Source organism: Alexandromys fortis, unplaced genomic scaffold (assembly GCF_014885135.2).
Source record: "Alexandromys fortis isolate MF-2015 unplaced genomic scaffold, M_Fortis_MF-2015_v1.1 scaffold_3, whole genome shotgun sequence".
NCBI classification, from domain to species: Eukaryota; Metazoa; Chordata; class Mammalia; order Rodentia; family Cricetidae; genus Alexandromys; species Alexandromys fortis.
Window position 1 is genome coordinate 1,444,961 of NW_026067909.1, and position 15,795 is coordinate 1,460,755.

The 15,795-nt window shown below is 54.1% G+C and overlaps 1 protein-coding gene across 1 annotated transcript in view; it reads left to right on the forward strand.

The window, feature by feature from the left end:
- Lhpp (phospholysine phosphohistidine inorganic pyrophosphate phosphatase) overlaps positions 1-15,795 on the forward strand; it is an 84,046-nt gene extending 68,251 nt beyond the window's left edge. The window contains exon 7 of the mRNA XM_050137096.1: positions 14,906-15,795. Coding sequence (XP_049993053.1) covers positions 14,906-15,002 — 97 coding nt within the window. The 3' untranslated portion in view covers positions 15,003-15,795. The remainder of the gene's footprint in view (positions 1-14,905) is intronic.

Genomic DNA, 15,795 nt, shown 5'->3' on the forward strand with positions numbered 1-15,795 from the left:
AGTTCCTCAGGGTGGTGGAATCCAGAGCTGTCTGCCTGCCAGTTCCAGTTGTTTGACTTCATACTTCAAGGCCAAGTCCTTTCAGGAAAGTTTTCTATGCCCCCACCTCCTCTGCTTAGAAAAATAGATGTGCAGTTGACCGGCATTGCAGGTTTTGAATCTGTCATTCTTTCCAGAGGGTAACATCAGAAGCACTCGTTCCGACTGTCTTCCTCCCCCTCTCTTTCTGTCTCTGATGCTCCTCCCACACTGTTCTTGTCTCTTTCTATTTTTCCCCATCTACCAGCAGCAGGAAGATGTGGTATTTTGGGGGGTTGGGGTGCAGAACAAACACTTTGCTTTGTCTGGGGCCTGTGAAGGGAGGCATCCTCCCCACATCCATGGGAAAGTACTGGGACCTTGTGGGCTGCGCTGCAGCGGGGCGTCTTTATTGCCTGTGATGTTGTAAGGGCCTCGCTCTGTTAATAACAGTCCCATGCATGTGTATGTCCACCCCGCCCAATAGTTTGGAAATAGTGCCATGTTGCCCTCTGGATGTGGCCATTTGTCTTTTGGAGATGGGTATAGGAAGGGCATGGTCGGGGAAGGCTTTCTCCCAGCCCAGAAACAAGAACTCTGCCAACCCAGAATTCCCAGTCAAGGCCTAATTTTGCTGTTGGGAATGGTGAGCAACCCCAACAGCCCAGTTAGGGGACTTGGTTTCTTTGCTTGAAACATCGGCAGCCCCCACCCCACACTCAGTGCAGCTTCTGTGCAGGGACTAAACTCGTGTCCCCAAGGCGGTAGTCTTCAAAGGCCAGGCAGTCGTCTGTCTCCCAGCCGCACAGCGGGCTGGACCCTATGTGAAGAGACATTAGGATCCCATGCCCACCACTGTCACCAGGCTCTGTATCTGAGAGAAGGTATGGCCCTTCCAGAACAGGCATCTTTTTTGGTAAGGCAAAGAGCAGGTCACACAGCCAGCTAATAGGGGGCAGGGTGCATTCCCAGCCCTAACTGGGCCCAGCAAGGCAAGGGACTGGCTTGAGGTAAGCAGCCTATAGGCTCCTTGCCCTAGACAGAAAAGGCCTGAGGTCATCAGCTTTTTTCTGAGATTTTTTTTTTTCCCACCAGCCCCAAACCCAGGAAATCTTGTTTCCATAGCTCTATGTGGGGAGCACAGACAGAGACAGACTTGTCCTTCCAAGTGGTAGGGGAGGCATTTGCAGAATAGAGGGTACCTAAGTGCCGCTTGGGGGTTCAGATATATCAATATGGCAGTTGGGGTACAAGAGAGGGTTGAAATATTGGCATGCATGACATTTACTGGTGGGACCCTTGGGTGTTTTATGGGAATAATTGAAAATTAAGGCCCAGCCCAGTGCAAGGTGAGGTATCTCTGTAGGTGCTGCGAAGCTCTCCCCAGGGGGAGAGACCCAGAGGACATGGCTCCTACTCCAGCTGTCCCTCCTACCTGTGCCGCCCCGGGCTCTTCTAAAAGCTCCAGGCTCTAAACAGCACAGGAGGATGTCTGTGGATGGGGATACAGAGGGGAAGGACTTGCTCTAGACACACAGGGGCAACTGGTGCTGTGTAGGTACCTTTCTGGGTCCTGCCTCAGCCTGCTCTGGGCTTGTCTTGTTCTTAGTTTCTTTCCTTCTCTGTCTGTCTCTCCCTACCTCCCTCCCTCCCTCCCTCTCTTCCTTCATGTGTATGTATGCTTGTGAATGGGCATGTGCAGGCCAGAGGATGCCGACTGTCTCCCTCCATCACTTCCCACCATGTACCATTGAGACGGGGTCTCTCACTGAGCCCGAAACACCCTGTTTTAGCTGAGCTGGCTAGGATCTGCCTGTTGCCACCCTCCAACATTGGAGTGCAGCCATGCCCAGCATTTTTTTTTTTTTACACAGGCCCTTGGGATTCAAACTCAGGCCATGCTTGCAAAGCAAGAGCTTTTACTCATTGAGCCGTCTCAGCAGCCTTCTACTTTCTTTTATTTAAATTAGGGAGAGGTTCCATACATAATTTCTGTATTTACATTATTTCCACCCCTTCCTTCCTCCAATTCCTCCCACGTTCTCCCTTTCCTTTTCAGATTCATGACCTCTTTTTTATGATTATTATTGTTATATACACACACATACTCATAGCCTACTGAGTCACTTAGGGTTGTTCTTCTGTATATGTTCAGGGCTGACCACTTGGGATTAGATAACCCATCAGAGGGCTGGGGGGCGGGGACAACAACAATGGACTAATCCTTCTCTGAACCATTGATTGCCCATAGCTTTTCATCTAGGGGTGCGGCCTTATGAAACGTCCCTCGCCCATGTTGGCATGTCAGCCGGTACTGTCACTATGGAGGTCCTATGTAGGTGACTGTATTGTTGAGATTTCCTGGGTGCAGCTTCGCTGTCATCTCTAGAAGATACTGTCTAGCAGATATTCTGGTCCTCGGGCTCTTCCAGGCTTTCTACCTGCCCTTCCACCATGTTCCCCGAGTCTCAGGTTTAGGGGTCACATTGAGATGTGTCAGTGGAGTCTGAGCGCCCCGTGGTTGCTTCGGCTCTGCATTTTGACCAGTTGTGGCTCTCTGTAACCGTCTCCATCTGCTGCAAAGGGAAGCTTCTTTGATGAGGGGTGAGAGCTACGCTTCCCGGTGGGCAAAAGGATGAGCATTAGAATAAAGTTAGAAAGCATATAGGTTTAAGAAAATGGCGGTTGTAGGTTCTCTTCTAGGTCTAAGAGCTGCCCAGAAATAGATAGTCGGACAGGTTTGCAGTCTTGGTTTCTTCAGGTGCTACCTCTACAAATGACCCGAGACTCCCCACTTTCTCTCTATATAGCTCCTCTCTTCACCCTGCACCAGCTGCCTCCGCTTTGACACTGGCATGAATTTTGGTCTGCGTCCATAGGGTTTCCACCAAACACCTAAACCAGCCTTTTCCACTCACCTCTGATTTTGCACTAACAACCCTTCCCACGAGTCTCTGGAGGCAATTAGATTCCAAGGTTTCGCCTCTGAGGAACTTCATTTAGGGACAATTTAAGATAATCACAGGTGCATGCTTCCCTCCCCCACCAGTGAATACACCCGAGACAAACTGGTTTATATGGGAGAATAAGCAAATTAAATGAGTCAGGAAGTCAAGTGGGCAGGGAGCGGAAACAAGCTCTGTGGGATCTTAACCCCCAGCAGAAAGCCTCAGAGGTGTGCTCAGGACCTGACGGACACGACAGAGCAGGCCCCGAGTGGATGAGAGATTGCTGTGATCATTCCTCGCCCAGGAATAGCTGGAATGGGAGATGCACCGGGGCCTGCTTCCCAGTGATCACCCCCATAGCACCCTAAAGAAAACATCCCATTCCCCTTGTCCCTACAACCCCCAACAAGCCCTGCACATCCTCATATCCCAGCATAGCTGATCCTAATACACCAAACTGAAAGTTAACAAGGGCCTTCTCTTGTGAGCCCCGTGGAGGGAGCTGCAGGGATAAGCGGAAGCTAATCACTGCGGCCTTCTCCAAACTCAGAAAAAAACTCAACCGAGAATCTCAAGCCTAAATTGCCACCAAACCCTTTTGCAATTCTCCTTTTCTCCAGCACCTTCTGTGGGTCACTGAGTCCTGCTGCTGTTATCCACTCATGGTGGCGAGCAGCGGGCCAGGGGAGGAGGTCCCACCAAGGTTCCTTTGGACTGGCCCATGGCCCTAGGCACAGTGGGATGGACGGAAGGCAGGGCTTGGAGGGTCAAAGCTGCATTGAGTAAACCCTCCTTGGAGGAGCTCAGCCTCCTGGTCATGGAAGAAAACTGGAGAAAACAAGATTCTGTCCAGGAGCCGTCCAGGCAGCCTGCCAGGAGCCCAGGCAGCTTGGACAGAGTCCCCATGGACACAATTGGCCCAGTGTGGGGCACAGCACCTCAGGCAGGCTGGCTTCCTGGTGCGAGCTGAATGGCCCCTCACCCTACCACTCGGCTGATTTACGAGCTGGCTTTTCTGGCTTGTGATTTAAGGAGGTGCTTTAGTTAGCTTTTCGGGGAGCCCGGTACAGGAGGTGTTAGGTAAATCTGGGCAGGATGCTGGCCTCCTACCTTGTCCCTCTGGGGTTGTTTCGGTTTTCTCATGTGTACAGAGGCATGAAGGTAACCTGCAGTGCCCGACACACGGGAGAGGGACTAGGGAAGGGCTAGAGGGCACCCTTCCTCGCCAGGCACTCACCTGGGGTGCCTGGCTCAGACCTCTCAGGCACAGTCTTTCTCAACAGTATCTGCCCTCTCTTGGCCTCAGTTTCCTCACTTGGAAACTAGGGGGCTACACCATAGAGCTTCTGTCAGGTTTGGGGGCTTAGGAGAGCATCCCTCTAGTTATTTCCAGCATCAGGGTGATGCTGAGCCCCTTGTCCCCCCTCTGCTGGCTCTTTGGCTAGAAGCCTCTAAAGCAATGGTTCTCAACCTGTGGGTCGCGACCCCTTGGGGGGTCACATATTGGAAATTGCATTATGATTCTTAACAGCAAAATTACAGTTATGAAGCAGCAACGAAATAATTTTCTGTTTGGAATCACCACATGAGAAGCTGTATTAAAGGGGTGCAGAATTAGGAAGGTTGAGAACCACTGCTCTAGAGCATCTTTCCCTGCTTCTCTTTGGTGTGTGACTTGAGGTCTCCTTGGGTGCTATGATGAGCTGCCATGATGTTGGGCATGCCCCCTCCTGGAATTCTATCCGGAGGGTGTTGGGTTGGGACCCTCTGTGATACCTGCTGCAGCCAGTGGCTGGGGAGAGGGGCCTGTGCTCAGGTGGCTTGTGTGGTTGATAGTATGCCCCCGCCTCAGGGTTACCTGGCCCAGCCCTGTCTGCAACAACTGGATATGGTCTGCAGAGCGCATGGCATCTGCTGTGCCCTGGCAAGCATTTGCCTTCGGGGCTAGCACTAACTATTCCTCCCATAGTTGTCAAGCCACAGGTTCAGAAGGGGCTGCCATGGCCCTGGTTGAGACTAAAGAATAAACTTGCTGGGTGTGGTAGCAACACACCTTTAAGCTCAGGAGGAAGAGGAAGGCAAATCTCTGTGAGTTTGCGGCCAGCCTGGTGTACATAGTGAGATCTAGGCCAAAGCTTCATAGTAAGACCCTGTCTCAAATCGTCGTTGTCGTTGTCATCGTCACCGTCATCTGGTTCGCGGACAAGTGACAATGCAGACATCATGTGCTTTCCCAAGCCACCTCCAAGGAGCCTAAGCGTGCCTTCACAGTGGCCTCGCTGGGACAGTTGTTAATCTCCCAGTCTCTGTAACGCTCGTCTGTAATATCTAACTCTTGCTACTCATCCTGACTCCTCTTCAAAGCTCTGCAGTATCCTACCAAGCGGATCCACCACACCGGACTCACTTTGCTGCAGGGGAGTGCCCTCTTTGCTGCGGCCTGCAATGCGCAGCTGCTCTACGCATCCCTGCAATCCCTTCACGCGTTTGTCTTTTAATCCCGCAAGCATTTACCGGGCACTTTCCACAGACCAAACTCCATGTTGCTTTAGAATGAACTCTTAGCAGAAATATCTAGGCCTGAGGTAGAACAGTGTTCCTTCCATGGATCTGAACACTCATGCCAGTGTCTCTCCAGCAGAGATGCCGGTGCATCTGGAGTAAGAGCACCCCTGCCCCTGGATAGGGTGAAGTCACAGCAGTCTGCACTGCTATTCAGTGCTGGCTCAACCTGTCACTCATAGCATCCTCAGTTATTCCTACTTCCTTGGCTTCAGAGGGGCAGCTTGCTCAGGGTGGGGTTTGACCCAGGCTTTTGGACCATGCTATATATCACCAAGTGGCTGCTGTGGCCTGTGTTCCTTCAGGTCCTCTGGGCACCTGGATTCCCTGTTTCGTGATTCTCAGTGGAACAGATGTGACTGAGGCAGAGGCTGGCCCACCAGAAGTCCCTGGAGAGCCACAAGGTCAGGAAACCGGTTTCTAAGCTCAGGTCCCACTTGCATAGAGCAGGAACTCCCAGGGAGCAGCTGGCTGACCATGGGCACCATGAAGGGAGGGGAGCGCTCACTGGGAGCAGAGAGATCAGGACAGAGGTTCCAAGGGGAAGCACCACTCTGCTACCTGGTACCCTGGCAAGTTGTTCTTAGGAGTATCATCCCCCCTCCCAGGGTGTCAAGGCCCTGGCAGCCTCACTTTTGCCTACTAACAGGATCCGTGTCTCAGTCGCCGAGCTCTGCTCGTGGCACTAGGTCCTCAAGTGGCAGGATTTAGTGATGCCAGCCAGCTTCCAGACCTGCAAGGATACCCCCTCTCCATGCCCATGCTCTCCTGGCACCCTATAAAAACTCAGAGTTTAGGGGTGCAGCCTCAGGAAGCCAGCTTGAGAGGGCTGAGTGGCTTTTCCGAGAGGCCCTGAGTGAGTGGACCCTGGCCCCGTGCCCTGGGTGTGGCGGGTACAGATCTCTCAGGGACCCAGCTGTTGCGCTCAGCAAGGGGTGGGACCAACTTGTTTAAATCCAAACACACATACCAGGTGCTTACCATGTTTTCTTCAAAACATGAACAGCTGTTAGAGGTTCCTCTGTCCCAGGCCAACTGCCAGCCCCCAACAGTCCTGCCTTTGCCTGCCTTTAGGTGACCATTGTTCATCGCCTGACAGTCCAGTCCTGGACCCCCATGAGATCTAGAACAGGCTACATAGGTTTCCAAACCAACCTCTCAACCCCAGCTCTGTGACCACGGGCAGGCCACTTACCCTTGGGTTGTCAGCTGTAAGATAGAGGTAGCATCTCCTTCCCTAACTGCTGTGAAGACAATAGCTGTGTGGGGCAAGTCCTCTCCCTAGGTCCTCGGGACGCACAGGCGTCCATCCTGGGTAGACTTTCCAGGGCCGTCACTTTCACAGATGACTTTGTGAACTTCTCCTTGGCTTGAGGAGCCAAGAGGTATGAGTTGCCGCATTTTCTGTCTTAGGAGAAATCCCAAGTCCCTTATCACCTGTCCCCGGCACCGCTGCAGGAGTGTTTGCAGGGCCTGAGTATCTGTTGCTTGCAGGGGCTTGCTCAGAGACTGCATTGCACCCTGTGGCCAGCACACAGCTTTGCGGTTCTGTTGAGAGCCCCTTAAGGATAATGCTTTCTGCTGAAATGTGTGGGCCTCAGGACCTGGCGATGATCCCTCCTGCTGCTCCAGTATGACTTCCCAAAAGGCCTGGAAGCTATCCCTGCCCACTCTGACTGGAGCCAGCTGAGAAACAACAGGAAACAGAGGCACAATTGATCGGCCACCAAGTGTAGCAGGCCTACATCAGCCTTCCATCAGGGAACAAGCTCCAGCTTCGGGTCCCGCCATCTGCTCTCTTCATCCAGCCTGTCCCCCTAGGTCCAGCACTTGCTGCGGGCACACTGTGCTCCCGCCACTTCATCTCCTTACTTCCCACTGCGGCCTCGAGGGGGGCTCGTCTCAGCTCACTTTCATAGCCAGAGAAGGCTCTGAATGTCCATTTGCCCAAGGACTCACGGGTGTTGAAGCCAGCCCTCTGGGAACCCCTGTGTCCCTGTGTGAAGGTTGAGTACCGGCGGCAGGACCAGGCCTGATAGCACACAGCTGTAGGAGAGCGAAAGGTGCTAATGTGGGTGCCATGGGCACGGAGTGGGTACCTGAGGAAGGAGGCCGGAGCTGGGAGTTGGAGGGCTTCAAGGAAAACTGCCTGCTGGACATACATGTTCTTGGGGATTGAGTCCCAGCAAAGTTTCACGGGGCAGATCGGAAATGCACTTGAGTGCAGCGTGCTTGGCGTAAGAACACACATTAGAGGCAGTGGAGGTGGGACAAGCAGGAGCCACTTGTCTTGTCCTTCATGGCTGCCTACAGCTTCCGTCCCCTGTTGGGTCTACCAGATTGCTCAGGAAGCCAGGTTGTAGCTTCTGGTTTTGTTTTGTTTGCTCTGAGTTTTTTTGAGATAAGGTCTCGTAAAATATAGCCTTGGCTGGCCTGGAACTCGCTACTTAGACCAGGCTGGCCTTGAATACAAAGAGATCCACCTGCTGCTGCCTCCCAAGTGCTGGGATTAAAGGTGTGCGCCACCACACCTGGCTGGCTTTTAGTTTTGGAGGGCTCTGTAGGTACCAACTAGAAACTCTAAAGATCCTCAGTAGGCATACAGAGGACACCTACCGCACACTCCAGCCGTGGCCAGGGACTTCAAGGAGAACACCGTCACGAACAGCTGGCTTCTGCTTCGCCCACACTCACCTCACAGGAAGCTGTCCACTGTGTGGAGGAGGTTCAGGTGGCTCCATGGGCTGGGTTCTGGTTGGTAGGTGTCATCAGTTGAACTAAATCACGAATAGACCAGGCAGCAGGGTGATCCTGGGCAGTAGGTAACAGTGTCCATTGCAAAATCCTTCCTGGCTTCTGCTGCCAGCTGCCTGATATCTCTAACACCTCAGGTCTGACATTACTCAGACCTGGTTTCTGGTCCTGGTGACTCTGTAAGCTGCTTCTGTGGCCCTTCCCAGAAGCCTACAGCCCTCCGTCTTGTCAGCTTTTATGGACTATGGGCTCTCTTCACCTCACAGTCAAAGCTACAGACATTTTTCAGCTGAGATTTGGACCGGAGGTGGAAGGAGGGGAGAGGTGCCCCTGCCTCGGATGTCAGGGTCTGGCCAGAGGTCGCCAAGCCCAAAACCAACTCCCAGAGGGGCCATTCAGAGGAGCCTGGATCCAGATTAGGTTGAAATGTTGCAAACCCACTCTGCTATTACCGCAGGGGCTCTGGGCTGTCCCCACCCTCTGAGTCATTGTTCCTTGTCCCTAGAGACATGGGCCACAGCTGTACAGAGTACTGGGCAGAGCTCCCGGGGATATCCCGCCAGGTCTGCACCCAACAGGTGGAGGACCCAATGACCCAGAGTTCAGCTCATATGCTGGCTGGCTGTCATCTCCCCACAACCCAGGGCTCTGAGCGTCATGTCGTGGGGCCAGAGGTAATGAAGCAAAGGGTATCTCAGCATCTAAGTCAGGAGAAACTAAGACACCAGCAGGGTTATCTCCCACAAAAGCCAGAAGAATGGGGCTTGGAGACCTGCCTTCCCTGGCTACGTATCAAGTCTGCTCTGAAGGCCATAAGAGATACCTCTCCGTTAGACACAACAGGGCTTCCTGCTGTCTACCTGTCAGTGAAGTTTCCTGGGGCCCAGTGGGGCAGGCAGGAGACCAGGTTGTCACATATGCAACCAGAAGCCAGCCCCCTGACCTGAGTCTGTGGCTCTTAAAAAGTGTGTGAGACCTCTGGTTACCTCCTTTCCCTGCCTCAGTTTACCCATCAAGGCTCAGCGCTCTTGAAACTGACTGGCAAGCACCACCTCCTGCTAGCAGGGACGTCTGGTCCCTCCCAGTTGGAGGACAGGTCAGGTTGGGAATGAACTCTGGGTCCTTTAGACTCTGTCTCAGAAGAATTTAGTAAGGTCAGCCCTGCCCCACCGTAGGTCTTCAGCTATCGATGGGGCTGAGACCACCGGGGACCTGAGGAAGCCATGGAGCTACAACCGACAGCATGCCCCCTCCTGCCTCTGGGCTGCACGTCCAGCCTCCAACATATGCTGCCCACATGCAGGGGAGGGTGTGTCTCAGTGGGGGGCACAGGTCCCCACCCACTCGTTGCTCTGCAGACATGCTGACAGGTTTTTGCCCTGGTGGAGGTGGAGCAAGAGTGAGAGCAGACAGCTGGAGCCCTGAGAGGGGGATGGGAGCCGGGGCACTACAGCATGGGAGTCATCTGGAGCAGAGCTCTGGGAGACAGGGCTCCTCGCCACTGCACAGAGGGCTGATGGGAGCCCTGCCCTCCTCCTCAGCCTGGCTCTTCCGTGGAGAAGTGCAGGCGTTGGGGGTTGGGCTGGGTGGCCCTCAAAGTGTACAGCATTTCCAGTTGCACTGCACTCCTGCTGGGGTGTCTGAGAAAGTGGTGATCCCACTAAAGAGCCAAAATGGCAAAGCATTGGGCAGGACACTGGGCCTGACCCCTGGCCACATTTTTGCTTTGTTGGACTGTCAAGAGAAGGAACATTTTGGTTACCTATGCTGCTGTGAGGGTGGTGCCAGTCATACAAGGTGTCTCCACTTCCTTTAGTGGCCAGGGAGCCACAGCCCTAATATAGTGGTCGGAGTGAGAATGGCCCCCGTAGGCTCATATGTTTGAATGTTTGGTTCCTAGTTGGTGGACTGTCTAGGAAGGATTAGGAGGTGTGGTCTTTTTGTTGGAGGAGGCATGTCACTGGGGTTGGGTTTTGAGGTTGCAAAAGCCCATGCCAGGCCCTCTGTTTTTGACTCCATCTTGCTGATAAGATAAATGTAAGCTTCCAGCTACTGCTTCAGCACCATGCCTGCATGCCTACTGCCACGCTTCCCACCATGATGGTCATAGACTAACCTGAAACCACAAGGAAGCCCCCAATTAAATGCTTTCTTTTATATGCTGCTTGGTCATGGTGTCTCTCTACAGCAGTAGAACAGCAACTAAGACACCTCAATAGGGGCCTCGTGACTCTCTCAGGTCTGCCGTTGGCCAGCCTCTGTTGTTGGAGCTTGGAGCTGGGTGAAGGCCCCAATCCTTGAGGTGTGGCCACCATTCAGATTGCTCCAGGCCAATGAAGAATCCTGATGAAGCTTTGTCCATGGTGGCTTCAGCTGGCATCAGGTAGGGACAGGACTGGAGATTCAGGCTTCAGACTGAGGGTTACAAGGGTACAACAGCGAGCACTGGTGCCTGAGGTTGGAGGGTGCCATGAACTTAGGGACCAGGTAGGCCCGGCCCTCCAAGGGCTATGATAGGAACAAATCTCATTGTAAGTCTCTTAGCCACCAGGTCTTGGCTGTAGTGGATACCAGAGAGGCCTTGACTGAATGAGGACATGGGCTTTACCTAAATATGTTTATAAACAGAATGACCCAGTATTTCCCCCAAGGGACAGGGCAGGAACACCCAGCTCCAGGCACACTCTTTCCCACCCATTACAGAACCTAGGTCTACTGTTACAACAAAACAGAGGAAGAGGAGCATTTGCCTGAGAATTATGTCCAGGGTGAACCACCCAACTACACTCCTGGGAGAGCGCTGACCCTCGGGCACCAGCCAGCAGCCCGGCACAGGCCAGCACTGACTACTGGTTTGAGATGACCCAGCCTCTTGCCTGCTCCTCTGGCACCCAGGGAACTGTGTCTTGACCGTGTGTGTTCTGAACCAGCAGGTAGACCGTGGGAATCCTTTGAATACATGCCCAGTGGAGAGGTATCCCAATAGGCTTCCAGAAGAGTTTGGATTTATAGACCAGAGGAGGCAGGTCTCCCAGCCCCCTTCTGGCCTTTGCGGGAGCCACTCTCTGGTGTCTAGGCTCCCGGGTAGTTCAGCTTCCCACCCCACCCACATTCAGATATAAAACATGCCCTTTGCCTCTGGCCCCATGAAGATCCCCTCTGTCCTCCAGCTGCGTCACTGTGGCCTAAAGTTGGCATTACTACCCCATGCCAGTTCCCAGTTCACTGAATGCTCTGTCCCTGGGCAGCCCCAGACCTGGCCTCAGCCACCAGGGGCAGCAGCCCAACTGCTCCAAAGCAGTGGACAAGAATGCATGCCTCCCTGTAGACAGGAGAGCCCTGCGCTGCTCTTGGGGAGCAGGCAAGGGCTGGGAGAGAGCAGGAGCGAGCCCCTGGCAGTGCTGCCCCTGAGGAGGTCCTCGACGGGCTCCTGCCATCTGTGCCCTGGAGGTGGAGGTAGTGGGAGGCTGTCCTTGCCGGGCTTCTTTGCTTGGGTCCCGGTGCCATTTTCCTTCACAGGGTACAAAGCCCCTCCCTGTGACGCTGGCCCGTGGGCTGCATGCACAGAACTGCCTTGTTTCTGCCCTTACTCAGTCCTTCCCTGCGCTCTGGGGCCTGTGGGGGAGGAATAGCTAATGACAGGCAGCACCCTGCCTCCCAAGCCCTTTTGTTCATTCACTGGGTGATAGATACTTCCTGGGTGCTGCTGAGGCCAACCCCGCACTGGGGACAAGAGGGCGAGAAACTTGGCCCCTCCGTTTTGGAAGCACTGTCACTGGCAGGTGGAGAAGCAGGGCGCTGTCCAGTCACAGTGGGACGGGGGACAAGCTCTGTGTGCTCAAAGAGCACCACATGCTATAGATAGTGCAGGGTCAGAGGTAAGGGACTCCAGCGAGTGGAGTCGTGAAGGGTATGTAGGAGTTCTCATAGAACAAATTTCAAGAGCGTTCTAGGCCAGGCGGTAGTGGTGTACACCTTTAATCTTAGCACTCGGGAGGCTAAGTGGATCTCTAAGTTCGAGGCCAGCCTGATCTACAGAGTGAGTTCCAGGACAGCCAGGAGGACTACACAGAGAAACCCGTTCTCAAAGAAAAGAAAGAAAGAAAATAAAAGAAGAGAAGAGAAAAGGACATTCTAAAGAAAGACAGTGGTTAACACTTGATACAGGAGGATGACTTTAAGTTTGAAGGCAGCCTGGGCTCCCTAGTAAGACTGTCAAGAGGGAAAGGGGAAAGGCAGGTCAGTGGCCTCTGAGTGTGGGAACTGTTTGAAGCTGGTGGCTGTCATGTGGAGGGGTCGAGGCGGGTAGAACTCTGCTCTGCTGAGTGTCTGGGCTGTGGGCATTTGAGACCCTCAGCAGTTTATACAGCAGAGAGGCCAGAGCAGGTGAGCATCCTGGAACATCCTGACTGAAGGAGAGAAGGAGGGATACCAGACCGAAGAGGATTCTAGTTGATCCAGTGGAGGGGCAGGGGACAAGCTGGAAGGAACCAGTCAGGCCTGGGCAGAAAATACCTGCTTTTCCTTGTGAAGAATTCACCAGAGGGTTGAATGGCAGCCATGCTGGTGGAGGGCCAACCTGATCATGCAGCGTCTTCTGTGAGACTCACCACAGGCTACTGGGCAGGGACAGAGGAGTGACTCTCCCAGGCAGGCTCCTAAGCCCCAGACTCCAGACAGTACCCAGGTGAGCTGGACGGCTGGCAAAGCTGCTTCTGCCCCACTTCCAGCCGGCATCCAAGGGCCAGGGTTGACTGCTGTGAACAGGCATCCTGTGTCATCCTCAGGACGACGGTGGAAGCTGAGCTCAGGCCTTGGAGCCCTTCACAGACTTCCTGACCTTCTGGCTACCCATCCTACGCTCCAGCCTGGCTGTGTTCCTTCCCTTCTCTGCACAGGCCCCACCCATGAATGCGGAGCCCTTTATTCCTGTCACCCTTCCCTGTGGCGAGAGGCTCCCCTGGTCTCTTCTAGTTCAGGGCCTTGGCAGCCACAGGGAAGCCCCTCCCCTCCAGGACATAATCTCCAGCCAGTATTCTAGAGTTGTCAAAACCAGTCTCTGAAACGGACAACGTGGGTTTTCGCTATTCTCAGACAGATGAACCACTTCCTTCAGGCTGGGTGGAGGCTTGAGGGGGCAATAATAATCTACCACAGGTAGATACAGTTCCCAGGAAGTGTGAGTCAGACCTGGGGTAGTCCCAGTAGCATGGCCCTTAGCAGTGGAAGGTTTTCAGAGGCTGGCCCTCCTCCTGCCACACCCCAGCTGGCTGCTTAGTGTGAAGCCATGAAACCTTGGGACAGTGGGAAGGAAGGGAATTTCTGGTTGCTAAGACGGGACTCTGTCTCACAGCCCTGGCAAGGCTGCCCGTGGCCCCTGGGATGAGGCCCACACGTCTTCAGAGGACTGTGAAGATAAGCCCTCCCTGGCCCCTCCTGTGCACAGTGCTGCCTGCCCAGAGTCCATTCTGAACTCAGAACTCAACCTCATTGAGTGTCCAGGCTTCTGCACCAGCTCAGTGTCCAGCCAGACTGCAGGTGTGGCCAGTGAATGGGTAGGCGTGGTCCTAGTCCTCAGCATCCCAGCCAGAGAATGGCTCTGCTAGGAGCCCCTGGCATCCCTATGAGGCAGCGGTGACCTCCAAGAACTGGGCAGCACATGGCATCCCAGAGCATCAGGGAAGGGAAGAGTTCTGGTTGTCAGTGCCTTAACTGTCCCCACAAAGCACCTGCACCAGGCCAGCTCCCTAGTTGCCAACAGGGTGCTCTTGCTGGGGGACCCTTCTGCTAGATGCAGACGGGAGCCGGGGCTAGCGGTTACTCTGGTGCAGAGTGGTGTGGAGTGGCAGATGGGAGTGTGTGAGTGTGTGGCTTGGTGGGACTGCAGAGGGAGGCACAGTGGGAGCCACAGCCCTGGCTACCTGGCAGGGCAGAGAGCACGGAGGTGTCTTCAGGGTAGAACAAGGCCCGTGCTACATGCTGGGAGGCAGTTTCACGGTGGATAGCTGGCAGTGGCTTCAGAAGGCCATTGGAGGGTCACTGGCTGCTTAGGTTTGAGTGTGGTTTGTCCCCCAAAGGCTCGTGAGATGGAGGCTTGGTACCCAGTGTGACCATGTGGGATGTGATGGCACCTTTGAACGACTTGGGGTTTTCAGGAGAGTTGGGGTGGTTCTTGTGGGCACTGAGAGGAAGAACCTGCTTAGTAGTGAGTGTTAAAAGCTTAAGCCTGACTCCTGAATCACTCTCTTATACCACGCTCCTACTGTGACATCATCCTTTATGCTCTCCGTGAGAGAGTAACGTGGGATCTTCAGTCTCTAAGAAACTGGGGTTGGAGCTGGGCGGTGGTGGCGCACACCTTTAATCCCAGCACTCGGGAGGCAGGGGCAGGCAGATCTCTGTGAGTTCGAGGCCAGCCTGGTCTACAAGAGCTAGTTCCAGGACAGGAACCAAAAAGCTATGGAGAAACCCTGTCTCGAAAAAATCCAAAAAAAAAAAAAAAAAAAAAAAAAGAAACTGGGGCTGCACAATCGTCTTCTCTTTGTGTTACCTGGGCTCTAGTATACAGTAATAACAGTGATGGGCTGCATGCTGCTAAACTAATCTCCAGCTCTGTCTTCCAGGCCCAGCGATGAGCATCATCCAGAGGTAAAGGCTGACGGGTACGTGGACAACCTTGCGGAGGCTGTGGACCTGCTGCTGCAACACATGGACAAGTGACAGGCCATCGGAGCCAGTGGACAAGTACACCACCCTGTGCCCACGCTTCTTCCCACCACTGTGTCCCCTTCCCCACACTTCCAGGCCCCAGGCTACCCAAAGCTCTGTTGGCCCTGCCCTCTGCCCACTGCCAGCATGGGCGGGTGCAGGAAGTTCTGGGATGCTTGTCCCTGGGCCATAGCTGGACATCCCCTTCCTCAGCCTCCCTCCCCAGCCTCTGGCCTGCTCTCCTCCCTGGCCCATGCCATGTTCCCCATAGTGACATCCAGGAAGGCAGAAGAGACCTGTTAGTCCTCTAGAAAATGAAACTCTCAGACATGGCTGGAAGGTCCCTCTGAGACCGAGTCCCTGAGTTCCTTCAGTTACCATTGGCACATGGTCCTTCATTGGCACCATCCAATTGGATGAGACATGTTGACTCCTCTCTCCGATGTGAGGGAAGAACCTACAGAAAACCCAGGGGCATGCCCTGTACAGTCCGGGAAGCCCAGCGCTGAGCCAGCCTACCCACAACTCACAGCCCTACGTGGCTCCAGGCAGAGTGACTGATTAGCACTCTGCCCCCTACCGCTTCCCTATGGCAGTCGTCTAATGCTCTCCCTGTCCCCACGAGTTACCCAGACATGGGCAACTTAGGGCAACTGACGACTACCCTCCCACAGAGCGGAAACGTCCACCTCTACAGTCAAGGCTGCAGGCACAGGAAGTACCGTGGAGTCAGGATGCACAGACTTGAATGTCTTGTGCCCAGTGCACAGAACAAAGTGACTCAATAAACATGGCCTCAACAGTC